This window comes from Nyctereutes procyonoides, unplaced genomic scaffold, assembly GCF_905146905.1.
Source record: "Nyctereutes procyonoides isolate TBG_1078 unplaced genomic scaffold, NYPRO_anot_genome, whole genome shotgun sequence".
NCBI lineage: Eukaryota > Metazoa > Chordata > Mammalia > Carnivora > Canidae > Nyctereutes > Nyctereutes procyonoides.
Window position 1 is genome coordinate 6,254,601 of NW_026575148.1, and position 26,264 is coordinate 6,280,864.

At 34.9% G+C, this 26,264-nt stretch overlaps 1 protein-coding gene across 1 annotated transcript in view; it reads left to right on the forward strand.

Annotated features, from left to right (window-relative positions):
* SLF1 (SMC5-SMC6 complex localization factor 1) overlaps positions 1 to 26,264 on the forward strand; it is a 77,015-nt gene that overhangs the window by 21,685 nt on the left and 29,066 nt on the right. Inside the window, exons 6-14 of the mRNA XM_055312904.1 lie at positions 4,021 to 4,164; positions 6,322 to 6,468; positions 7,334 to 7,480; positions 9,191 to 9,313; positions 11,004 to 11,057; positions 12,033 to 12,191; positions 13,956 to 14,119; positions 22,539 to 22,670; positions 23,298 to 23,463. Coding sequence (XP_055168879.1) covers positions 4,021 to 4,164; positions 6,322 to 6,468; positions 7,334 to 7,480; positions 9,191 to 9,313; positions 11,004 to 11,057; positions 12,033 to 12,191; positions 13,956 to 14,119; positions 22,539 to 22,670; positions 23,298 to 23,463 — 1,236 coding nt within the window. The remainder of the gene's footprint in view (positions 1 to 4,020; positions 4,165 to 6,321; positions 6,469 to 7,333; positions 7,481 to 9,190; positions 9,314 to 11,003; positions 11,058 to 12,032; positions 12,192 to 13,955; positions 14,120 to 22,538; positions 22,671 to 23,297; positions 23,464 to 26,264) is intronic.

Consider the following 26,264-nt stretch of genomic DNA (forward strand, 5'->3'; position numbering starts at 1 on the left):
CGGTTTACTTGCAACCAAAAGCATCCTCTCTGATCTACCTATCTGAACAGTTTAATTATTAATAGAATAAAAGCCATTCTTAACTAGATTAGTAAAAGTACCTGAATTTTCTTTTTTCTATGGAAGGAAATGAATAAAGTGTAAAATATAAAATGCTTTATCCATAGTCTTATTTTACTGCAATAATTGGACAGCATTCAGATTCATTTACTAAAATATTGGAAGGGAGCAATAAGCAATAGTATATCAAGTAAAAGTAGCAGTTACTCCGTAACTTAACATTTGTTTTTAGAATACATTGTTTTAAAAGATCTGGATTAGACAGCTGGGAGTTCGTGACTATTTATTCCATATAAAGAAGGCATTTTGTGATCACTTCTGAGAAGAAAATAGCTTCATCGTACGTAATGTCTTTCTTTTCTTCTACCACTTTGGCATACAGTATATCAGTCCTCATTAGATGGATTCTGTAGTATCCCAACAGTTGCCATGTAAAATGACAGAGTTAAAATAAGAAGCAATTGTTTAAAAAAAGTTTTCTTTAACCTGCTTTTACTTTTTTGGAAAGCTACTAAGTAAAAGATTTGGTAATCTATTTTAGTTCAGGTTTATAGATCTTTATTGAAAACTTTTGATGTACTAGGTACTATGCTGTGCACTAGGCAAAATAAATAGACCACATGTCAGACTTCAAGGTGCTTAGTATTTAGTGGTGAAAACAGAACATGGAAACTATTACCCTTTAGTGTGTATTGTACATTGGCAAAATCAAGCAAGGTAAAAGAATTAAGAGGAACAAATGACTAATGTATCTCAATTGTTGGTCCACAGAAGGCCTCACAAAAAGATGATACTTAGGAATGCTTAAAACTTTTTTTGACTCATCCATAAGAAAATAAAAGTAAACCACAGAAAAGTCTTACAGAAATACAGTAGGAATAATAGGAAAAAAACATAAACTATTTTATGGCAGATCAACTGATCTATGACCCAGATTTATAATAAATAAGATTATAATATTATAATAAATAATTTATAACTAATAAGTTTTAAGAGTCCTTTAATGAGACTGAATTTCTTCTTTTGTAACATAGATGCTAATACTATCTTTGGCTGTTTTGAGAACTACTACAACTGTTATTCTGGACTAATATTTATTGAGAAATTACTGTGTATCAAGCCCTCTGCTAATCATTATATACCCTTAATCAATCTATTTATCTTTCTTTTCCATTTTCCTTTCCTTTCTCCTTTCCTTTCCTTTCCATCACTCCATCCTTCCTTTCTTTCTCCACCCAACACGGGACTTGAACTCATAAACCCAAGATCAAGAGTTGCATACTGTCCTGACAGAGCCAGCCAGGCATTCCTAAATACCCTTAACCTCTGATGGTTCAACCAGGAATCATATCTTTGTATTTAGCTTTTTAAAAAATTAAAAGAAACTGTCTACCACAAGGGGAAAAAAAGTAACCTTATTTTAAACATCATGTTCTTATGTCTGTGTATTATAGCCTCATTTTATAGTTGGCAAAATGGGATACAGTCAGGTTAAATTATTTGCCCATGCTCCTACAACTGCCATGTGTCAGACCAAAAATTTAAGGTCAAGCACTCAGTAACATTGACGACTTCACTAATCGAACCCCCTTTCCTGTACTCTCTTTTGTCATTATTAGGTATCTTTTATATTCACCTGGTCTGTTTCTGGGTAGTTAAAAATACCTAGTGCTGTAAGCAGTACTGTAACTGTACTCAGCCATAAGATCTTGAGATACCATTTAAGAATTAGGGTATAGATACTAGTTAGAAACCATGTAAAACACTCTGGACCTCTCTGATTATGCATCCTGTGTCATGAATTAATTCAAGTTGTATGGAAAATGCCTTGGCTGAATCAAGGAATAAGACCTAGAGACCAGAGTCTATCTATACTTAGTACAAAATAGTAAACCCTATCACATAGCTGAATCAGAGGCCACACCAACTATCATTGCCACACTCTGCTGCTCTACTCCTAAACAATAGAATAATTTACTGTATAAGTAGGCATTTGATCATATATTTGGAACACAGCATTACACTATATAATGTATTATTAGGAGGCAGACAAGGCCCTTTTTTCATAGGTCGTGTAGGAGACAAACAACCCAATGCCTATACACAGTTGTCACTAAAGAAGTATTTATAAAATAAGGAATAAGAAATGAATATTTACAGATAAGTAAAATAATTTCTATATATTTAATTATAAGTAGTCAATTACTTGGGTGATTTGGAAAAAATAGACAATGATCATTTAACTATAAAAGGTAGGTTATTTTATAAAGCTTCTAAGTGTCATAATTTGGGCAGTCCAGGTGGCTCAGCAGTTTAGCGCCGCCTTCAGCCCAGGGCGTGATCCTGGAGACCTGGGATTGAGTCCCATGTCAGGCTCCTTGCATGGAGCCTGCTTCTCCCTCTGCCTGTGTCTCTGCCTCTCTCTCTGTGTCTCTCATGAATAAATAAATAAAATCTTAAAAATAAATAAATGTCACAGGTTATAGTTTTTAATTAGTTAATTTATGTAGGGTGTTTGCATAGTACATCTCTAAGTCACAGGTCAATATCTACATCTGCAATGGATACGTAAGTTAATATATTCAGGATTAGAAAACAATATGTTCTGGGATCCCTGGGTGGCGCAGCGGTTTGGCGCCTGCCTTTGGCCCAGGGCGCTATCTGGAGACCCGGGATCGAATCCCACGTCGGGCTCCCGGTGCATGGAGCCTGCTTCTCCCTCTGCCTATGTCTCTGCCTCTCTCTCTCTCTCTGTGTGTGTGACTATCATAAATAAATAAAAATTAAAAAAAAAAAAGAAAATATGTTCTTACCTAGTTGTTACTGATAATAGCATGCCCTTTTGTGTATTCTGTGTTACTGGAATCTATATGGGATTAACTCATTCTGTCTTTTAGACCTTTCTTAATGATCTGGGTTTTTAAGAATTTTATCCTCTCATTGTCAACCAGGTTTAAATTTAAAGCCAGATACTCAATTATATCCCACTTCAAGTTGTCCTTAACAAAAATTGTTTGTACATTCATAGTATTTCTTTGATCCCTGGAATAGGAAGGAAGAAAAGTCTTCATTTTTCTTAGTTTTCAGTTTTACTTTCTTGAGTAGCTGAAGAAAGTCAGGTACTCGCAGGAATTATTCTTTGATTGGAAGATTGCAGCCTGCTAAAAGACCCTCATATCTACATAGGGAACCAAAGATGATACCATAGGCCGTATGTATTTCAGCTTATATCATCATTGTTCCCTAAAAGAACAGTGGTTCTCTGCTGTCTATATAAAGGTAGTGAATCTCTGAATACCCTTCTTTAAGTACATTGTGGGATACGTCATGAACTCCTCTTTACTTCCATCTCTTTATCTTACTGAACTTATAGAATTCTTTGTATAGGTACATATGCAAGTGTCTTTAACATCATTAGTAGGTGGTTTATGAATTCAGTTTGGATTTCTTGGCAAGAGAAATTTAAATATTTGAGCTAGAGATAGGTGAAAATAATTGTTTATTGCTATTCAAGTAAAATAAGAGCTGTGAATTCATCTCTCAAGCCTCTCTTCCTCTATGTGTGTAGAAGACTTGCAGACAAGAAGTTTTATCAGTAAAAAGCTGAAAAATAACCAGAAGTAATCTATAATCTGAAACCTTTTTTTAGTCTGTATTGTACCTTTAACTCTGACAGGAACTGGATAAAATAATTCCATTCATGATTATTCACGAAAAGAACTGATTGTTATTAGACCAGTAAAGCATTTTTTTTTTTGAGGATACACAGAAATCACTTTATTATATAGGACCTTTGTTTTGAATTATTTTTCTTGAAAGAATTTACTTCTGTCTAAATAGCTTTTGATTTAGAAGAGGGGATTTTTACCTACTTTTGCAGTTAGGTGAAGTTACATAACAAAAAATACTTGTTGAAATCATGCTTAATTGATTGTCTGAACCATTTATATATATGTACAGGAAGAAATTCAGAATGATGAAGATTCCCAGAGCAATTCTGTTTGGCATAAATATGGCAATCAGGAAAAAAACAAAGATTTCTGGAAAGATATGGGATTTCTTGAAATGAAAGGTGCCTTAAAAGAGACCATGTGTAGAACCCAGGTAAGACTTTTTATGGGCCAAAAAATGTACATTTCTGGTTCTTACGTAATTGAGAGGAAATATATGGAAGAAATGAGACAAATTTTGAAATTAGAGCTAGTATTTGAACCCAGGTCTCTGTTTTATCATCTATGATTTGAGCTTATTCAAGATACTGCCCTATGTCTCTATTTTTGAGACTCTTACTGAAATAATGCATATAGAAACACACAGTTCCTAATATGTAGTGTGTTTTCAACACGAGAATTACTTAAAATTCCCCTGAATGTTTAATATAAATCTGTTTCTTATAAAGAATTCTTCTCTGTCAGCAATATGTATGTCATGATTCCTGATCTAAAGTTTAGTATCTTGCTGCATATTAAACAAAATTTTTTTGAATGACACAAATGAATTCTATTTTGATTTAATAAGAAAAACAAGAAAGACTGAACTTGGAGCAATGAAAAGTAGAATAAGAAAGCATATATGTGGCTCTCATGTAAAACTTCCCAAATAGCAACCAAAAAAAGGCTAGAATAGCTAATGTTTAATTATACTGAATTTCCTACTGTGTTTTATACAATAGACTCTTGGAGTGCGTGAGTGGCTCAGTTGGTTAAGGATCTGCCTTCTGCTGAGGTCATGATCCCGGGGCCCTGGTATCGAGCCCCTCATTGGGCTCCCTGCTCAGCAGAGAGCCTGCTTCTCCTCCCTCTGCTGCTTCCACTGCTTGTGCACTCTCTCTCTCTGTCAAATAAATAAATAAATCTTAACAAATCAGACTCTTTAGTTGATTTACCAAATCATATGCCTATTATTACCCTAAACTAAATTTTTAAAAATTTATTTATTTATGTGTGAGAGAGAGAGGGCGCACTAGGAGGGCAGGGACAGAGGGAAAGGGAAACTAGCAGATTCCCCACTTGAGTGGAGCCCCACGAGGAGCTCAGTCTCACGACCAGAACCAAAACCGAGAGTGGTTGCTCAACTGACTGCACCACCTAGGTGCCCCTAAACTAAAAAATTTTCAAATGTGAATAGAAAGAAATTAAAAATTTTGCTTATAGTGTACCTATCAAAAATTTTACAAAGAGAATTTGAAGAGCTGTTTGGAACTTCATAAACTCAACAGTGCTTTAAATTATATATGGAGAAATTAGGTAACACTTTATAATAGATTAAAATATTAATGGAATTTTTTCTGGCCTTTCCAAAGTACAGTTGATATTAATGTGACTTATAAGACTGCTTTATATGATGAACTACATGTATGTGTATGTGGTCTTTATATGAGGCTTTTTGAGCTAATTTGAGAAAAATGAATCGTAAGCCATATATAAGAATTCAGAAAGGAATATTAAATGATGGAGTTGCTAAAATAAACTTAGGGTTTTTTTTAACATGGAAAAAAAGAATCAAATAGAGATTACATGAAAGATGTGGAAATTATGAAAATACATCGATTTATATTGTAGAACAATGAAATTGAGGTAGAAATTTCTGTTTTTTAAAACAAGTTTCATTGTACCAAAAAAGGCTCCTGAACCTAGAGAACTGGTCACCAGAGGGGAGGTGGGAGGAGGATAGATGAGATAGGTAAAGGGGATTAAGAGCACACTTACTATGATGAGACTGAGTAATGTATAGAAGAATTATTGAATCACTATACTGTATACCTGTAACTAAGAAAAATGAATATATATAAAACATAATGCATATATAAGTATATAATGAATAAACAATATGGTTTTAATACTCCTTACTCCGTTTTTTATTATACCTATATGTTCTGTAAAATGATATTTTGAGGTGTTTTTATTTGATGTACCTAACACGGCAAGACTCTATTTGATCTACAATCTAAAATTATTTTTAGAAATATTTGGAAAAATAAAATGAAGATAACCAAATTCTGTTAATGAAAGTACCTACATGAAATGTGTATGTGAACATAATATAAACCTTTCTGAACTAAAAATCTACGTTTCTCAGCTTCATTTTAATGTAACTAAGATGTAATACAACTTAAAGGGTTCTTTGGTATATAGTTAATCTTGTATATATGTTTTAGAAAACCTACCTTCCTGAGTGGGTTTTTCTATTGTGACTTGCACTGGTTGTGTTAAGGCTGTGTTTCATCCACAGTCTAACTGAAGTATTCTTACATGTGTGTAGAAAGAAATCCAAAACCACAATGAAGATGTTAATGTTAGTTCTCTTTTGACTGAACATCACAAAAAAGAAAAACTCAGAGATTCCAGGAAGGGTTTAAAATTTGTTAAAATGAGAGATGCCTTAAGAAGACACACATGTGGAACTCAGGTAAGACCTAAGTGAAAAATAATTTATATTTTAAAACTTTTCTAAATTTATCAAGTAGAATGATATTCATAAAATTGTTCCTTCTGAATTACATGTTCAAAAATGTTTATAAGGTGTTCGTGCACAGTGTGAAAGAGAATACAAAAGAGTGCTATGTATGTACCAGCTAGGTTAAGAAACAGCATGACCAGTTTAAGATCCCACTGTGTCATTTCCATACTATCCGCTTTTTCTCCCTCTTACCCGTGGGTGCCCTCTATCTTGGCATTTGTGTTGTTTTCTTGCTTTTCGTTACAGTTTTGCCAGCTATGTACTTATCTCTAGCAATATATTGTTTAAATTTGTTAACGAACTTTTTCTAGTTTGTGGTGTTGATAGTGTTCTGTGACTTGCTTTTTTTCTTTGTTTTTTTTTTACCAGTATGTATATAATGTTTAATTGATCCATTGAGTTACAGCTATATCTTAACCATTTTACTTAACTGATATAAGTAAATTTGGGATCCATTTTCTTGGTTTGTGTTTGATTGCTCGGTTTTTGCAGTACGAACGTTGTGCCATGAACATTTTCTTCCTTCACTCTTGGTGCACATGTTCAAGAGTTGCTCTAGCGTATATTCCTTAGGGTGGATTTGCTGGGTCATAATAAGGATTGTGCACGTTTAACTGAAATAGGTGATGCCCAGCTGTTTTCCAAAATGTTTTATTAATGTATACCTGCTTTAACAATGAATGAAATTTCCTCTTATATGAAACTATTATTTTTTTAATGTGGTATACTTACGTTGTAAGTCAGACTCTTGAGTTTTATTTGGATTTTGTAACCTGTCATTTATGTTGATATTTAATTGTCTAAATACTTGTAGAAGGAAATTAAGAAAAAGGATGAAGATATACAAAGGAGCTATATTTTGAAGAAAAAACGCAAAAAAGAAAATGAAAGAGATTCCAGGAAAGACATCGAACATAACAAAATTAGAAGTACCTCAAGAAAGCACATATACAGAGATCAGGTAAAATTGTATAAACTAAGCTAAACAGGTCATTTTCTTTGGCTTCCATATTATAAACATAATCTTATTTTCATAATTTATGCTTAATGTGTCAAATATAACCTATTTTCAATTGATCTGTTGTATTCATGACTAACGTTATAATTAACTTTGGCTTATAAGGACAGTATTTTTAACATGCATACATGAGGAAATTTGAATTAATAATCAGGATATTCAAATATCTTATGTTTTGCCTGAATGTCTCAAAAAAGAAGAAACAGAGAAGCTAAAATTTCTAAAATGAAAAATACCTTAGGACTACATGTGTATATGATTTGGGTAATGTATTCTAATCTAAATTTTAGTTTTTATCTTGCTCTTTCCTGGTATAATACAGATCATTTTTAATAGCTTGTCTTTTGAATCAAGAGGTCCTTCTTGAGTTAATTATTCTAGAGTATAACTTCATTTTATCTAAACTACAGCATGTTCATATACATATATTCAGAAGGATCTTCAGAAAAATAAGATAAAGATAAATAATGAATTGTGTTATATGTGACTATGGCAACAAAGGGGTTGGGAATACTTCATTCCCACCAAAGATTGGGAACAGGTTAAAAGGAAAACTACCCAGGTAAAACTGCAAATTAAAATGTTTACCTTTTTTAAAAACTTTTTATTTCATTGTGTAATTTTTTTTAATTTTTTTTTATTGGAGTTCAATTTGCCAACATTTACCATAACACCCAGTGCTCATCCCCCCAAGTGCCCCCTCAGTGCCCATCACCCAGTCACCCCAACCCCCTGCCCACCTCCCCTTCAACCACCCCTTGTTCATTTCCGAGTTAGGTGTCTCTCATGTTTTTGTCACCCTCACTCATATTTTCACTCATTTTCTCTCCTTTCCCCTTTATTCCCTTTCACTAATTTTTATATTCCCCAAATGAATGAGACCATATAATGTTTGTCCTTCTCCAATTGACTTATTTCACTCAGCATAATACCCTCCAGTTCCATCCACATCGAAGCAAATGGTGGGTATTTGTCGTTTCTAATGGCTGAGTAATATTCCATTGTATACATAAACCACATCTTCTTTATCCATTCATCTTTCGATGGACACCGAGGCTCCTTCCACAGTTTGGCTATTGTGGACATGGCTGCTAGAAACATCGGGGTGCAGGTGTCCCGGCGTTTCACTACATCTGTATCTTTGGGGTAAATCCCCAGCAGGGCAATTGCAGAGTCGTAGGGCCGTTCTATTTTTAACTCTTTGAGGAACCTCCACACAGTTTTCCAGAGTGGCTGCACCAGTTCACATTCCCACCAACAGTGCAAGAGGGTTCCCCCTTCTCCACATCCTCTCCAACAGTTGTTTCCTGTCTTAATTTTCCCATTCTCACTGGTGTGAGGTGGTTTTGATTTGTATTTCCCTGATGGCAGGCGATGCAGAGCATTTTCTCATGTGCTTGTTGGCCATGTGTATGTCTTCTTTAGTGAAAATTTCTGTTCATATCTTTTGCCCATTTCATGATTGGATTGTTTGTTTCTTTGCTGTTGAGTTTAATACATTGTGTAATTTTTATAAAATATGATTGTAAGGATCTTTGTTGTTGACAATGCTGCATGAATGTGTTCTTCTTGTATTCTCTTGTTTTTTATGGTACTTAACCTTTGTGATGATGTCTTTAATGCACTGTCTAAAGTACTTTCACATGTATGCAGAAAGAAATGAAGAATTCTGTTTTTGCTGATCATGCCAAAGAATCAAAAACCAAGGATGTCGAGACAGATGTGGATATTGCTGAAATAAAAAATGACTTAAGGAAGCACATATACAGAGCTCAGGTAGAGCTTGACATACTAAAATTTTCTATAGTTTCCTATCCTTTTCTAATAGAACCAAAATACAATAATAATAGTTATGACTCATTATCTTTAATGTGTCTTAACATTTTCTCAGTTTATTAATTTATTATGAACAGTAATGTATTTGTACATTTAATAAATATGCTGAATTCTCTGCCATTTATAGCTCAGTGAAGCTACGGATAAATTAGATGTTTATAGACCGTGATCTTTGGGTTCTGAGATCTAGCCCAGTGTCCAGCTCCATGTTCAATGGAGCCTGCTTAAGATTGTTCTCTTTACCTTGCTTGGCCCCTTTTCTCTCTTGCTCTGTCTTCCTCTCTAAAAAAAGAATAAAAAATTAAAAAGTAAAATGCTTGCTAGCCTGATAAGAGAATGAAGCCCTTTTCTGTTTTCCTGGCTCAGCCTTAGTATTAAGCAACCCTTCAGAGTTGGGGGGCGGGGAGGATCTTCTCGGTGATCTTGCCTGCCCCCAGTGGTAGAGAATTGCTAATGATCTGGGACCATGATCTTTTCTTTCTCCAGTGATAAATATTTTGTTTTCCTGTTCCCTTACTCAGGGGGTTATGGGTGTTCACTTCTACATTCTAGGTGGACGCCAAAGCTTTATCATTGTTCTAATTTGTGTTTCTTTGGCAGTAGCAAGTTTGAGCATATTTTTTACCTTTACTTGCCATTTGTGTATATCTGTCTCTGTCACCTGCTTACTTATATTCTTTTTCAGTTTTCGTTAGGTTATTTTATATCATTGTATCTAGAACTCCATATATAATGAGAACAATATCTCTTTTTATGTTGGTTACAAGTATTTCTCCAGTATAATCCTTTAAACAAATATATAATTCCAGGTGTATTAAGATGATACAGGAATGGGCAGCCCTGGTGCCTCAGCGGTTTAGCGCCGCCTTCAGCCCAGGGCGTGATCCTGGAGACCCCCAATTGAGTCCCACGTCAGGCTCCCTGCATGGAGCCTGCATCTCCCTCTGCCTGTGTCTCTGCCTCTCTCTCTCTCTCTCTCTCTCTCTCTCTCTCTCTCTCTGTGTGTGTGTGTGTATCTCATGAATAAATAAATAAAATCTTTTTTAAAAAATGATACAGGAAGACTACATATGCATATGTTACTATATAGGAAACATGACTACATTTTTTTTTCCTTTGGACTTTTATACAAAATATTCTCATTTATATTTCTAATTATTAAAATACTAAGGACAGTAGACCTCTTCAGGTCTTCAAAGTGAATATGACTGCATTTTTTAGAAAGAATAGAGAATGTTCACTCATGAGACTGCTATTTTAAATGATGGATGAGGGGGATCCCTGGGTGGCTCAGGGGTTTGTCTCCTGCCTTCAGTCTAGGGCATGATCCTGGAGTCCCGAGATCGAGTCCCACGTCGGGCTCCTTATAATGGAGCCTGCTTCTCCCTCTGCCTGTGTCTCTGCCTCTCTTTCTCTCTGTCTCATGAATAAATGAATAAAATATTTTTTAAAAAATGATGGAAGATACTAGTCTGAGTAAATGTGTATCAGTATCCGATCAATTACAGCTATTAAAGTGCTCCTGAGTCTATTGTGTAAGTTTGCCCACGGTTTTATTTTTTATATACTGAAATGTGTTTTTCTATCTAAAAAGATGCTTAATTTTGGTAATATGGTTGCTGTTTTGTAGGCTATCAGATACAGCTGCATTAGAATAGATAAACAACCAGTGTACAACATCGAGGTAAGAGGCTTGGAGTAGGGTGGTGATGGAGTGAAAAAATAAGCTTTGTGTTTTGATGTTTTTAGTTACTTTGATATAAAGGAATATGTTGTCTGTATAACAAAGCTTCCTATCAAATTTGAAATGCACTTTCTCTAATCAGAAATGAAAAAGAAAACTATTTCATCAAAGCTCCAGAAAAATTATATATGGTAGTGCAAACTGATAAGAATTAAAAACTTGTGCTCATCATAGAGGAGTTATGTACCACTGTTATCACATTCCATGGCTTTCACAATTACTTCTGGATTAAATTTTCAATATAATATTTTAAAAGTGTATTATTTCCTTTATATCATTATTCATTTCTTTAGAATTTATTTCATGTAGTCTTTCAGAGTATTTTTGATTCTCCACTAATTCAGTTTAGTTATTTTTACTGTTCAAAACATTTTGACCAAGGGGAATGTATTTCATGAGTTATGTTAATGTGCATCCTCAGAGTGATTCTGTGACACTATAGCAGTTGTAACCTTTTGCAAATACTGTGCTTGATAATATCTTAATATATTTAGTATAGTATATCTTAATGGATATAGTTTGCTTTTAAGTTTAAAAGAAAAAAAAAAAAGACTAAAACATAATTTTGCCCCTAAAGAACTATAGATCTCCCTGAAGTTTCCTCATGATCAGCTATACTTTGCAAATGTCTTTTAAAATTTTCTTTTAGTGATATTTCCCCTTACTATTTAAGGCAACAGAGAATAATAAATCAACTAATAATGTATATTTTGTAGCACCTTATAGTTACAGAACAGTAATGTAAGATAATCTTTTTGTTAACCACGTAACAATCGTGAAGTTGTGAAGACAGGAATTATCTTCATTTTACAGATAAGAAAATTTTAAGTGTCCTTATTAATTCAAGATTTGCTCCCAGAATTTTTTCTTCTTTGAGCCGTAGAATCTTTTTTTCTTTTTCTTTTTTTTTTTTAGGTTAAAAATGCTGAATTTCCCAGGGGTCTATTAAATTTAATTGAAAGTCTCATAGAAGGACAGTTTTTTAAAGAAGCAATTGAAGAACTTTCCTCTTTACAAGCACATTATATCCCTCCTGTATGCCTTCTTCATGCTCTACTAGAGAACATTCTACAGGTGAGAACAGACTTAAGGGTTTATAATTCTTGAGAGAATGTTAAAATGTGAACATTCTCATTTTTTGTATATTTACAGCTTATTTTCTCTTTTCAGTATTTTTCCGTCATTTTAATAGAAATGCAGTACCCATTTATTACAGTTTATTTCTTTTATTTATTTACTTATGGTATATTTTGTATTTGGAGTTACTATAAAACATTTACTAAAAAATCACACTTTATTAGATAACGGTCATATAGAACTGACCTCACAATGAGAGACAAAACGGAATCTTAATGGAGTTACAGAAATTTTAAGTTAAACAGCAAGGACTGGTTGTCACAAAAGAAAGCGTTGAGTGCTGTAGGGTCATCTCACAAGGGTTATTTGCCTTGGGTGAGTTCATGGAGATCTAGTCTGATCTTGGTTATGTCCCAGAATTCGTCCAAATTGAGGAGGTGAAATTATGCCGATTATATATTATAAGACTTAAAAAAACACAATTACCTGGTACAGGATGTCAGAAAAAACAGGGCAGTACTGTCGGGGATCTTCCTTGTCATCACCAAGTGAACTATTTTATAAATGCACCAAAGAAATTGAGTCATTCTGCAATCCCTCAGACCCTAGATTAGAGTGGAGAAGTATATTCTATTCTGGAGGAGGAAGATACAGCTTCAGGGCAGTTGATGCAGAAGAAGGTGCAGAGGGGAGAAGAGTCTATCTCCATTGGGTGTTCATTCTGAATAACCCCATCATGGACCTAAGAGATTGCACTTTTGTGAAGGCCTGTTTTCCTGTGTGTATCCAGGTAGGACTGTCGATCTCCCCCCATAAGGATTATAGGACTGGACATCAACTCTCTTTGGTGGGTCCCAGTGAGGGCACCTGAGATGCCCATTCCTATTTTTAAACTATATTCTAGGTACTACTCTGAGTGATTTAATTTATTTTCTTAGAATCTCCAAGATAATTTTATCTTGGGGAAAAATTTATCTGAATTTTTTCTGTGGCAGTGAAGTATCTAACATAAAAATCTGGTAACAGTGATCTAGAAAGCCATTTATACAGTGATAATAATCATTTTTATTCACAGTACACAAAGATAATAAACATATTCCTTAAACTGTGAAAACTGAGAACAGCTTTTCAAAGGTAGCTTTCTAATTATGTTCTTCATCACAGTGCCAATCTGAAGAAATAACAGGTGTTAGCTGTGTCAGACTAATGTTGGTGATAACATGAAGAGCTTCATACCTTTAATTCCTTTCAGATCACATCTGGGAACTCTTAATCTCCCTATAATCATGAAAAGTAAAATGAACATTTCTTAGTAGTCTCAATAGCTGGGATTACCCAATGTCTTTAGAATGTGCCTTTCTGGGATCCCTGGGTGGCGCAGCGGTTTGGCGCCTGCCTTTGGCCCAGGGCGCGATCCTGGAGACCCGGGATTGAATCCCACATCGGGCTCCTGGTGCATGGAGCCTGCTTCTCCCTCTGCCTGTGTCTCTGCCTCTCTCTCTCTCTCTCTCTCTCTCTCTCTCTCTCTCTCTATGACTATCGTAAATAAAATAAAAAATAAAATAATTAAAAAAAAAAAGAATGTGCCTTTCTCAGTTGTAGTATTTCACTAGCCAAATATTATAACTTCCAATTGATTTCTTTTGTCCAAACACATATATTTGGCAAGAAAGGTAGGTCAGAGTTATTATAGTTTTAGACTGAATTAACTGGTGAAAGTGTACTTTTAGTTATAATTATTTATTTATTTTTAAATAATAGGATAACATAGATACATTTTCTGGCCGATACTTTCATATATTGTCAGCTCTCCTTCACCTACATCCTCCTTGGAAGTCTCCAGCCATGTCGCGATATTACCTAGAGCTGTTTCAGTGTCCAACTTGTATGAAAGGAGCATGGTCTCTAATAGAAGTGCTTATCAGGTAAGGAATTTGACATGTGAGGATACTAAATTTTATCTCATAATTGTGCTGTGTTATGTTTTAGATACAAATGAAATAAGTAAATTTTACTTTTGAAAAAAAGTGTTTATGTTTGTGTATTATATTTATTGTAAACCTCTTACAAAAGGGCCAAATCTAGGGGCACCTGTGTGGCTCAGTCAGTTAAGCATCTGACTTTCGATTTCACCTTGGATCATGATCTCAGGGTCATGAGATTGAGCCCCATGTTGGGTGCCATGCTGGGCATGGAGCCAGCTTGGGATTCACACTCTCCCTCTCTCTACTTGCACATTATCTCTCTCTACCCCCCCCCCCAAAAAAATAGAATATGAAAATAAAAAAATAAAAAATGAAAGGACTAAGTCTAGATTGGTCATGTTTGTCATTTAGTTTATTTTGCAAAAAAAAATTTTTTTAAATTAATGAATACATGAAACAGGAAAGCCAAATCATTGTTTTCATTTCTTATTGTTTTTATTTAACAATATGTGTACGTATTATTTTAAAATCTAATTAAAATTTATTGAATATGGTTATCAAATTTTGATAATCAAAGAATAAACACTTGTATACATTATCTCTTCTGGTGTTTTTTGTTACATTTTTTTCAGCTAGAAATCTGAATTTTGAAGCTATTTCCTAGTCATCCCTTTCATGTCTCTGCATGTCATCTTCCTAGATTTTTCCTTTGTCTTGAAAATGTTTCTCTGGAAATCCTTTTATTTCTCTTCTACCAAAATCACAAATTGTTTTTCTTCTCTGATAGCTGCATGTATCTGATTCAGCCTGCCTTTGTCTAGAAAGTACTTTGTTTTTATCCAAGTTTTCAGTTTTAGGGCTCCATAGTAGTGAGAGAAAGGATATTTGACTAGCTAGGAAAAGGCTTGAACTCTGCTTATCTCTTTGAGATGATAAAGATTCATTTTCTGTCTTGGTTGTGATATATTTGAAGTGAGATAATCATCTGGGTAGCGTGCATTTATTCATTCTTTCAACAAATGTTTATTGAGTACTTATTGGGAGCCAGGCACTATGCTACACTCTGGGGATAAAAAGATAAATAAAAAACATTTCCTTCACTTTTGAAGGTGACTGAGATATAAACACAATTTCTAACACAACAGTACTAGCCCAGCACTGGTATCGAATGTGAGGATATATGGGGTATGGTGCTGATGTGCTTCCTAATTTCTGAATCTGCTTCTTTTCTTTACTATCATCACCATTATTTAAAAGCCCTCATTGCTTCTTATTAAACTATTGCAATACCTGCTTTATTGATCTTGATTCTACTTTTTTTCCCTTTATCTTCCAAAGTACCTCAGGATACTCTTTCCAAAGTGATGTGTCATTTTCCAGATGACCATTTTCAGTTAACTTACATATCATGTATAAGAGACCCCTGAAACTCCTTAGTAAAACATGTAAGACCTTTCGTGATTTACATGCTGTGTCTCCTTCCCATCTTCATTATTTTCCCAAAAGGGCCCGGTGACTGAACTCTTTTTCATTTCCTATTTCTTTGCTTTTATGTTTTCTCTGCCTAAATATACCTCCATTCTGCACCCCACGAATATTTGGCCAACTCCTAATTAACTTGTAACTTATGCCAGTACAAAAATTTTGCCCTTTCAGTTAAGTTTGTCACTCACATCAACTTCTTACTTTCTCAAAAGTGCTCAATTTTTTAAGCTTTTTTAAATTTTGATTAACATACAAGGTTCTATTAGTTTCAGATATAACAATATAAAGATTCAGCAGTTCTTCATAGTACTCATTGTTCATCATGATGAGTGTAAGCATTAATTCCCATCATCAATTTTTGACATCCACCCATCTTCCTCCCCTCTGGCAATGACCAGTTAGTTCTCTATATTTAAGTTTGGTTTCTTTTATTTGTATCTTTTTTCCTTTGTTAGTTTATATGTGGTATTTGGCTTTCTCTGACTGATTTATTTCACTTAGCATTATACCCTCTAGGTTCATCCATATTGTTGCAAATGGCAAGATTTTATGTTTTTTTATGGCTGAGTAATATTCCTTTATATCTACCACATCTTTATTCATTCATGTCTAAATGCGTACTTGGGTTGCTTCCATACCATGGCTATTATAAATAATGCTGCAGTAAACACAGTGCATATATCTTTTCCAGTTAGTGTTTTCATTTCCCTTGGGCAAATGCCCAGTAGCAGACTACTGGATCATAATTTTTCATTTTTAAAATTTTTTGAAGAGCCTCCCTACTATTTTCCACAGTGGCTGTACCAGCTTGCATTACCACCAGTTGCACGAGGGTTCCTTTTTCTCTGTGTTCTTGCCAAACTTGATTCATGTGTTTCTGATTTTGACCATTCTGTTAGATGTGAAATGATAATCTCATTGTAGTTTTGATTTGCATTTCTCTGATGATTAGTGATGTTGAGCATCTTTTCATACATCTCTGGCCATCTGCATGTCCTCTTTGGAGAAATGTCTTTTCATATCATCTGCCCTTTTTTTTTTTTTAATTTCTTGTTCATTTGAGAGCACATTAGAGAAAGCAAGCACGAGTGGGTAACGGGGGAGGGGGGGTGCTGAGCAGGGAGCCCAATGTGAGGCTCAATCCCAGAACCCGGAGATCATGGCTTGAGCCAAAGGCAGATGCTTAACTGCCTGAGCCACCCATGCACTCCATTTTCTGCCCATTTTTAATTGGATTATTTGGTTTTTGGGTGGTGTTCCATAAATTCTTGATATACTTGGTCAGCCCTGGTGGCTCAGCGGTTTAGCGCCATCTTCAGCCCAGGGCATGATCCTGGAGACCTGGGATCAAGTCCCACGTCAGGCTCCCTGCATGGAGCCTGTTTCTCCCCCTGCCTGTGTCTCTGCCTCTCTCTCTGTCTCTCATGAATAAATAAATAAAGTCTTAAAAAAAAAATCTTAATATACTTCGGATATTTACCTCTTATTATATACATCATTTTCATATATCTTCTCCCATTGTTTGTCTTTTCATTTATTTTGATGCAATTCCCATAGTTTAATTTTGTTTTTGTTTTTCTTACCTTAGCAGACATACCTAGAAAAATGTTTCTGCAGCTGATGTTAGAGATTACTGCCTGTGTTTTCTTCTAGGAATTTTATGGTTTCTTCTAGGAATTTTATGGTTTCAGGTCTCACATTTAGCCCATTTTGTTTTTTTGTGTGTGTATGGTGTAAGAAAGTGGTCCTGTTTCATTCTTTTGCATATAGCTGTCCACTTTTCCCAGCACCGTTGTTGAAGAGATTGTCTTCTCATATATTCTTGCCTTCTTTACAGTGGATTAAGTGACTGTGTAATAATGGGTTTATTTCTGAACTTTCTACTCTGTTCCATTGACCTATGTGTCTTTGTATCCATACTGTTTTGATTACTACAACTTTGTAATAAACCTTGAAATCTAGTACTGAGATACCTCCAGTGTTTTTTTTTAAGATTTTACTTATTTAGAAAAAGAGCATGCAAGTGGGGGCGGGGGGCATAGGGAAGCGGGGGAGAATCTCAAGCAGCTCTGTGCTGAGCATGGAGCCCAGTGCAGAGGTTAATCTCATAACCTGGAGATCATGACCTGACCAAAACCAAGAGCTGGACACTTGACTGACTGGGCCAGTAAGGCGTCCTGTGAAACCTCCAGTTTTATTCTTCTTATGCTATGGCTATTTGAGGTCTTCTGTGTTTCTGTAAATTTCAGCATTATTTTTTTCTAGTTTTAGGAAAACTTTATATTCTCCTAGGGATTGTGTTAAATCTGTAGATTGCTTTGAATAGTATGGATATTTTAACAATACTGGTTCTCCCAATGCCTGGGCATGGAATATCTTTCCATTTCTTTGTGTCTTCTTCAATATCTTTCATCAATGTTTTAAAGTTTTTGAAGTACAGGTCTTTCACTTCCTTAGTTAAATGTATTCCTGTAATTTTATTCTTTTTGGTGCATTTTTAAATGGAATTGTTTTCTTAATGTATAGAAATAAAACATCTTTGTATATTGATTTTGTATCCTGTGATTTGACTGAATTCATTCATCAGTTCTAGTAGTTTTTTGGTGTAGTTTTTCTATATATATACACACTATCATGTTATCTATAAACAGTGAAAGTTTTACTTCTGCCTCTCAAATTTGGATGCCTTTTAGTTCTTTGTAGCTTGAGTACAGTGACTGGGACTTACAGTACTATGTTGTATAAAAGTGGTGAGAGAGGACATCCTTGTTCTTGATCATAGAGGTAAAGCTGTCCGTTTTTTACCATTAAGGACGATGTTAGCTCTGGGTTTTTCATAAATGGCCTTTATTATGTTAAGGTATGCTCCCTCTAAATCTACTTTGTTGAGAGGTTTTTTCATGAATAGATATTGTAATCTGTGAAATGCTTTTTCTGCATCTATTGAAATAATCAAATGATTTTTATCCTTTCTCTTATTGATGTGATGTATCATGTTGATTGATTTGTGAAAATTGAACCACTCTTGCATCCTGGAAATAAATCCCACTTGATCATGGCGAATTGTTTTTTTAATGTATTGTTAGATTTGGTTTGCTCATATTTGGAGAATTTTTGCATCTATATTCATCACTTATTGACCTGTAGTTTTCTTTTTTGTGTATGACGTCTTAATCCAGTTTTGGTATCAAGGTGATGCTGGCCTCACAATGAATTTGGAAGCCTTCCTTCCTCTTCTAAGTTCTGGAATAGTTTGAGAAGAGGAAGTTTTGAATCCTCTTTAAAAGTTTGGCAGAATTTACTTGGGAAATAATCTGGTCCTGGACTTGTTTGTTGGGAGATTTTTTAATACTGCTTCAATTTCACTGCTAGAAATCATTCTGTTCAGATTTTCTAGTTCTTTCTGATTCAGTTTTTGCAAGGTTGTGTATTTTAGGAATTTATCCATTTCTTTTAGGTTGTCCAATTTGTTGGCATATAATTTTTCATATTTCCTTATATTCTGTTTCTGTGCTGTCAATTATTATTTCTTCTCTCATTTCTGAAATTAAGTCCTCTCTCTCAATTTTATTTACTTGTTTGTTTATTTATTTATTTTCTCTCAATTTTAACTGAATCTAGCTAAAGGTTTTTCCAGTTTTGTTCATCTTTTCAAAGAACCATCTCCTGGTTTCATTTAACTGTTCTGTTGGATTTTTAGTCTCTATTTCATTTATTTCTGCTCTAATCTTTATTATTTCCTTCCTTCTGCTGGTTTTAGGCTTTGTTTGTTCTTTTTCTAGCTCCTTAGGTGTAAGGTTAAGCTGTTTATTTGAGAGCTCTCTTTGAGACTGTATTGCTATAATCTCAGAACAGCTTTTGCTATCTCCCAAAGATTTTGGACCATTGTATTTTCATTTTCATTTGTCTCCATGTATTTTTTTGTTTCCCCTTTAGTTTTTTGGTTGACCTATTCGTTGTTCAGTAGCATGTTATTTAACCTACATGTATTTGTGTTGTTTCCAGATTTCTTTTTGTGGTTAATTTCTAGATTCCTACTGTGTGGTTGGAAAAGATGCGTGATAACACTTCAGTCTTTTTGAATTTGTTGAGACTTGTTCTCTAGCCTTATATGTGATCTGTTCTGCAGAATTTCTATGTACATTTGAGAAGAAGGGATATTTCAACGGTTTTGGATGGAGCGTTCTGAATGTATCTGTTAGATCCATCTGAGCCAATGTGTCATTCAGTGACATTCAGTGACACTATTTCCTTGCTGATTTTCTGTCTCATCTATCCAGTGCTCTATGTGAGATGTTAAAGTCCCCTATGATTACTGCATTACTCTGAATTTCTTGCTTTGTGTCTGTTTAATAGTTGCTTAATGTATTTGGGGGCTTCCATATTGGGTGCATAAATACTTCTAATTGTTAAATATTTTTCTTGGATTATCTCCTTTATGATTATATCTTTTGTCTCTTGTTATATAGTCTTTGTTTTAAAGTCTGTTTTGTCTAAGTTTTACTACCCCAGCTTTCTTTTCACTTCTTTTGTATGATAAATGTTTTTCCATCTCTTCACTTAGATGCTCAGTTTTAAATATCTCTGTCCTTAATGCTTAATATAATATCTGGAATGTAATAAATGCTTAATAAATGTTTGGATGAATTCATTGATGCAACAGGAGGTAGAATTAAAAGTAGACTTTTTAATAAACAGAAATACACAGATTTCATTTCAAAAAAATTGGTTTCACTGGGAGTCAGGTGTTAAGGGAAGTGGTGGGCATATAGATGAGATAGATAATATTAGTCTACTATTAAACATATACATATATTTTTAAGATTTTTTCTATTTGGGAGACAGAGAGTCTGCACAAGCAGGGAGGAGGGGTAAAGGGAGAAGGAAAAGCAGACTCTCAGCTGAGCAGGGAGCCCCATATGGGGCCAGTCTCAGTACCCTGAGGTCATGACCCGAACCGAAGGCAGTTGCTTAACCAACTGAGCTACCCAGGTGCACTGTTACAATATATGTTTAAAAAGAAAAAATGAAAGATCCATCTCTGGCAGTTTTCAGATAGACTAATTATATAGATGTGGAGAATCTTCTAGGAGAGATTTGAGTATTAAATATTGTTAAATAGGGATCCCTGGGTGGCGCAGCGGTTTGGCGCCTGCTTTGGCCCAGGGCGCGATCCTGGAGACCCGGGATCGAATCCCACGTCGGGCTCCCAGTGCATGGAGCCTGCTTCTCCCTCTGCCTGTGTCTCTGCCTCTCTCTCTCTCTCTCTCTCTCTCTCTGTGTGTGACTATCATAAATAAAAAAGAATTAAAAACATTAAAAGGGGGGGAGGGGCAAGATGGCGGAAGAGCAGGGTCCCCAAATCGCCTGTCCCCACCAAATTACCTAGATAACCTTCAAATCATCCTGAAAAACATTAAAAAATAAATATTGTTAAATATAATAGTCATTAAGAACCTTCCTCACCAAACAATGTGGTATTCAAAAAGAAGGTGGGAGGGATCCCTGGGTGGCGCAGCGGTTTGGCGCCTGCCTTTGGCCCAGGGCGCGATCCTGGAGACCCAGGATCGAATCCCACGTCGGGCTCCCGGTGCATGGAGCCTGCTTCTCCCTCTGCCTGTGTCTCTGCCTCTCTCTCTCTCTCTGTGTGTGACTATCATAAATAAATAAAAATTTTAAAAAAAAATTCAAAAAGAAGGTGGGAAAGGTGGAGACAGAGGTAGAAAGTTGCAAGTACATTGTGTATATAATAATAAAGTTGGAAGATTACTATAGTAAGTATTGTTACCTAGAATTTCTTTTTTAGTCTGATTTCTGAGTAATTGTATGTTCTCTTTATTTATTTATTTATTTATTTATTTTTTAAGATTTTATTTATTCATGAGAGACACTGAGAGAGAGAGAGGCAGAGACACAGGCAGAAGGAGAAACAGGCTCCATGCAGGAAGCCTGATGTGGGACTCAATCCTGGGTCTCCAGGATCACACCCTGGGCTGAAGGTGGCGCTAAACCATGAGCCACCTGGGCTGCCCTGTATGTTCTCTTTAAAAAACACACACACACACACACACACACACACACACACACACACAATTTTGCTCTCCAGCCCAGTAGCCAGTAGCCACATGTGACTACGTTTAAATTTAAGATTAAAAAATTAAAAATTCAAATCCTCAGTTGCACAGTCCACATTTCACATGTTCAGTAGAACATATCCATTATCACCAAAAGTTCTTTTGGAGGACTGCTATAGTAGATAGAAAGAAAATAAATATTTTTAAACTATTAGAAAACAGCCCTAATTGGGGTGGGGGGGCTGGGTGGCTCATTCTGTTAAGCATCCAACTCTTGATTTAGGCTCAGGTCAAGGTCTCTGTCATGAGATAGAGCCCCACATCGGGCTCTGTGCTGGGTGTGGAGCCTGTTTGGAATTCTCTCTCCCTTTCCCTCTGTCCCCACCCCACAGTGCTTGCTCTCACCCCTCCCCTCTCTCTCACACACATACACACACACACACACAGCCCTAAATGACTTTCATTTTACTAAATAATAACAAAAACTCTTGCATAAGAAGAGGACTGTAAAAAGTATTTATAAAATGAGAGTGTAGGTGGTCATCTGAATTGAAAGCATAATTTTTTGTTCTTTGTCAGTAAAATAAAGAATGAAGAGAGTACCATTAGGTTATTAATCTTTACAATCAGTGAAGAATAGAGAAATTAGATCTGTATTACTAAAAACTAAATGTCCTGAGATATTTGACATGGGTTACTTTTTAAAGGAAGAGAACATATTGATAAAATTTTGTTGATTAACTTTATATTTTGTTGAAGGAAATTTCATTCGGATTCTATACAAAAAAAGAATTACTTTGTCCACAGAGTATTCATTGAATTGCTTGTATGTCACAAATTACTGGGTGTATGTTTTTCAGGTCTTGTCTTTACAATGAAAGTTTTTGCCATCAAATTTCAAAAAATATTATTGGTACGAAGGTGCTCTACCTGACCCTGCTCAAATTTTTCTTTAATTTGGTGGAAAGTGAAGTGCGACATCTGAGCCAAAAGTAAGTTTAATCACAAAGAAAAAATTTTTTATGTTTATATTGTTTTATATACCATTTTTCTAATTCATGTACATACTTTTAAAGAGTCACTTTGTTTTCTAGTTTAGATTGTTTTTAAAAGACAATTGCATGCATAGTTCTTCAGTAGCAGTAATGTTTTTTTTGTTTTTTAGCAGTAAAGTTTTTTATGTTCTTTCTCTTTAGTTCACATATTTGTTTTTCACTAACTTAGACATTTAGATAAGTAGGATTTGGTTCTATTTTTCAGGGCTTATGTTTTTTCTTAATTCTTAAGTAATTGAATCCTTAAGTAAAAGTTCCATCAGGTTTGTTATTGTTTTTTTCTACTAGGTTTTTAAACATTGAATCTGTAATATCCATGATAAGTTTTGTGTATGCTCTAAAACATAGTTAGATTACTGTTCGTATTTGTTGGTCATTATATTGAATTGTGGCCATTGTTTATATTTTCTTTTTTTAACTGTAAGTTATAATCTTTATATATGATGCCTCTTCTATATCTAGAAACCACTGGCTCTTTTTGTATTATGGCAAGAGATATTATGCCTAACAACAATAGTGACCAAGTTGGCATTAAAGATATACTTTGATTCATATTTTCATTAGGTTGTATGACTGGTCAGATTCTCAGAGTCTGAAAATAACAGGAAAGGCAATTCTTCTTGAAATCTTTTGGTCAGGAAATGAGGCCTCTGGGCTTTTGACCAAACCAGTAAATATGCTTTTTGAGTGGACTATATATTCTCACAAGGAAAAATGCAAGTCTAATGATGTAAGTAGAATTGATTTGTAAACGAATAATGGCCTGTTCTGCCTCTTTTGTCTTTATTCTTTGAACAATTTGAATAAAACTAAAATCTAACCAAATGTATCATTGTTTTCTATTTAGTTTATTTAGTTTTATTGTAAAAGATGCTTAGAGGCTGGTTTCGTCATCATCACACATTTCAGTATAGTAGCTGGGGACAGTTATTTGATCATTAGTGCTAAGAAATCTGTATTCACTTATTCTAGTTTTTTTTTAAATTTTGTGTGTTTCAATTCTTAAGGAACCTATTTTAAAAGGTTTTTAAAACTGAATATATGCAGGATTTTTTGTGTACAAAGTTCTACTTGTTTTTAAAAATACCTTATGGAAGTACAAGGCTATAAATGCATGCATTTTTATATCACTTACTAGGCCTTGGGCTATAACATTTATACTCCTTTTCCTCTAGGTTCCAAAAACCATGCTTCTGTATCTCAACTCTTTCTTTGGGGTCAGCAGATGTCCATAGGGCAAAGTCCACTAGTTTTGAGTGCCTGTTTGGCTTTTTACCTTCTTCCTAGATCTTGATTTAGCAATTCTTTATAACTTTCCAGAAGTTGTGTTTTACATAACAAGTTATCTTTGGGAAGATGTTTTACATATTTTATTCAACATTTTCAGTTTTCTTCTATAAGGTCGTTGATTTGAATTACTTAGGCCTCCATCACCAGAAACAGAAGTCCTTAATGGTTTTTAAAAATTCCGTTACAGGGGTGTCTGAGTCTTATAAAAAGAAATTTCTTTTGAGGGCCCTAAATTTTCTTTAATTGGGCATTAAAAAAGGAGAATTATTTCTGTGTATAGCTACTCTTTGTGATCAAGCAGTTGAATTAGTGGCAGGAACCAATTGAGTAGCCATTTTCTCATACATGTGTCTTGTTGTAAAAGAAATAAGGTCATACACATAGAAATCGAAAATATTCAACATAAATAGAACTATCTATACTTCCTTGCCAGTTGAGTTTAATACTTGTGTAATACTTCTAAGATAAAACTGATAACATTCTCATTAATTAACATCTGTCTTTGTATATACTTTTTTAAAAATATTTTATTTATTTATTCATGAGAGACAGAGAGAGGCAGGCAGAGACATAGGCAGAGGAAGAAGCAGGCTTCATGCAGGGAGCCCGATGTGGGACTTGATCCTAGGTCTCCAGGATCACGCCCTGGGCCGAAGGCAGGCGCTCAACTGCTGAGCCACCCAGGCGTCCCTGTATATACTTTATAGACCATAGAATCATTGGGGATAGAAAATATGTTCTCATTATGGAGTATTTGTTTTTTATCCATTTGATTATATAAATTAAATTGCTTATTTGTAGCTGAAAACATTCACAAAACTGGTATCTTCACCGTTGTACTAAATCACCAAAGGACTATCAAAAATAAGAATTTACTCAGGAGATACTGATGTTTATAAAAACAGATTTATCCATGTTTAACTCGAAGACTTTTGTTCAAATTCATAAATAAACATATTTGGTGAATCAGTCTGCAATAAATTATAGCATCAGTCGAAATATTAGAACCAGCTTTAACTTAGCAAATCATATTTTATTTAACATTTGAGTTGTGTAAATTCATAAAAATTGTTTTGTGTGTGTTACCTTATCTGCTAGAATTATTCTTGTACCTAATTAAATCTTTTTGGCAGTTTCTGATTTCAAGAATTCCATGCATGTTCACAGACATCATTTTCTGTACGGTAAAGCATTTGTTTCTTGATTTGCTGAGTTGAAGCATTCAATTTAAGTCATTAGCTAAACAGAAGTCCTCAGTTTATGCTAATATTGTTTTGTCATAATGTCAATCAGCAAGCGTTGCAGAGTGACACAAAGGCAGTGAATTTCATTGTCATTAATCTGAGAGAGCTTTGGGCTTTCCTTGGCAAAGAGCAGAGGTGAGCTGTGTCAAGGTTATGAAGGAGGTACAAATTTTGCAAAGCTTGGTGGTTGGTCCTACTTTTCTTTGCGATGTCCTTAAGTGCTATTTAATGATAACTCTACAATTGTAGGTAGAAATGGAAGCTACTTTGTATTTAAAGACAGGGAAATTGAGGCTAAAGAGTGTAACTAACTTGTTCAAGGTGTCACAGCCTGTTAGGGTAAAGCGCTGCCTAGAGGCCATCTCAACTGCAGTTTACTTTTTCTTGTTTCAAATGCCAGTGTTTTAAATTTTAAACTGCTAGAGCACATTATGTGTATTATGTTTGCATCTTTCTTTTTTTTTTAAATATTTTTTTAATTTTATATTTATTTATGATAGTCACAGAGAGAGAGAGAGGTAGAGACACAGGCAGAGGGAGAAGCAGGCTCCATGCACCGGGAGCCCGATGTGGGATTCGATCCCGGGTCTCCAGGATCGCGCCCTGAGCCAAAGGCAGGCGCCAAACCGCTGCGCCACCCAGGGATTCCCTGTTTGCATCTTTCTGACATTGCATAAAGCCCTAACCTGAGAGTCAGAAGGCCAAGATGGTAGTTTGTTCTTGATTATATACTAGTCAATTTTTTGGAAGATCACCACATTTATTAAATGGAGGTTATTTGTATTGGCAGATAATAGAGAACTCTATGAACAGAATGTCTGATAATAGACTTTAACACAGTAGGAAGGTGTTCTTATATAAATATGTGTCATGTGCAACTCATGTCTTTCATTTCTTTGTTAATTCTCAAGGTTTTCTGTTCTTTCCACTTGAGCAAACTTCTCAGTATTCCAGAAAGCTTTCCTCTCTTTATGGTTTTTCTGCCATATTCTCATTA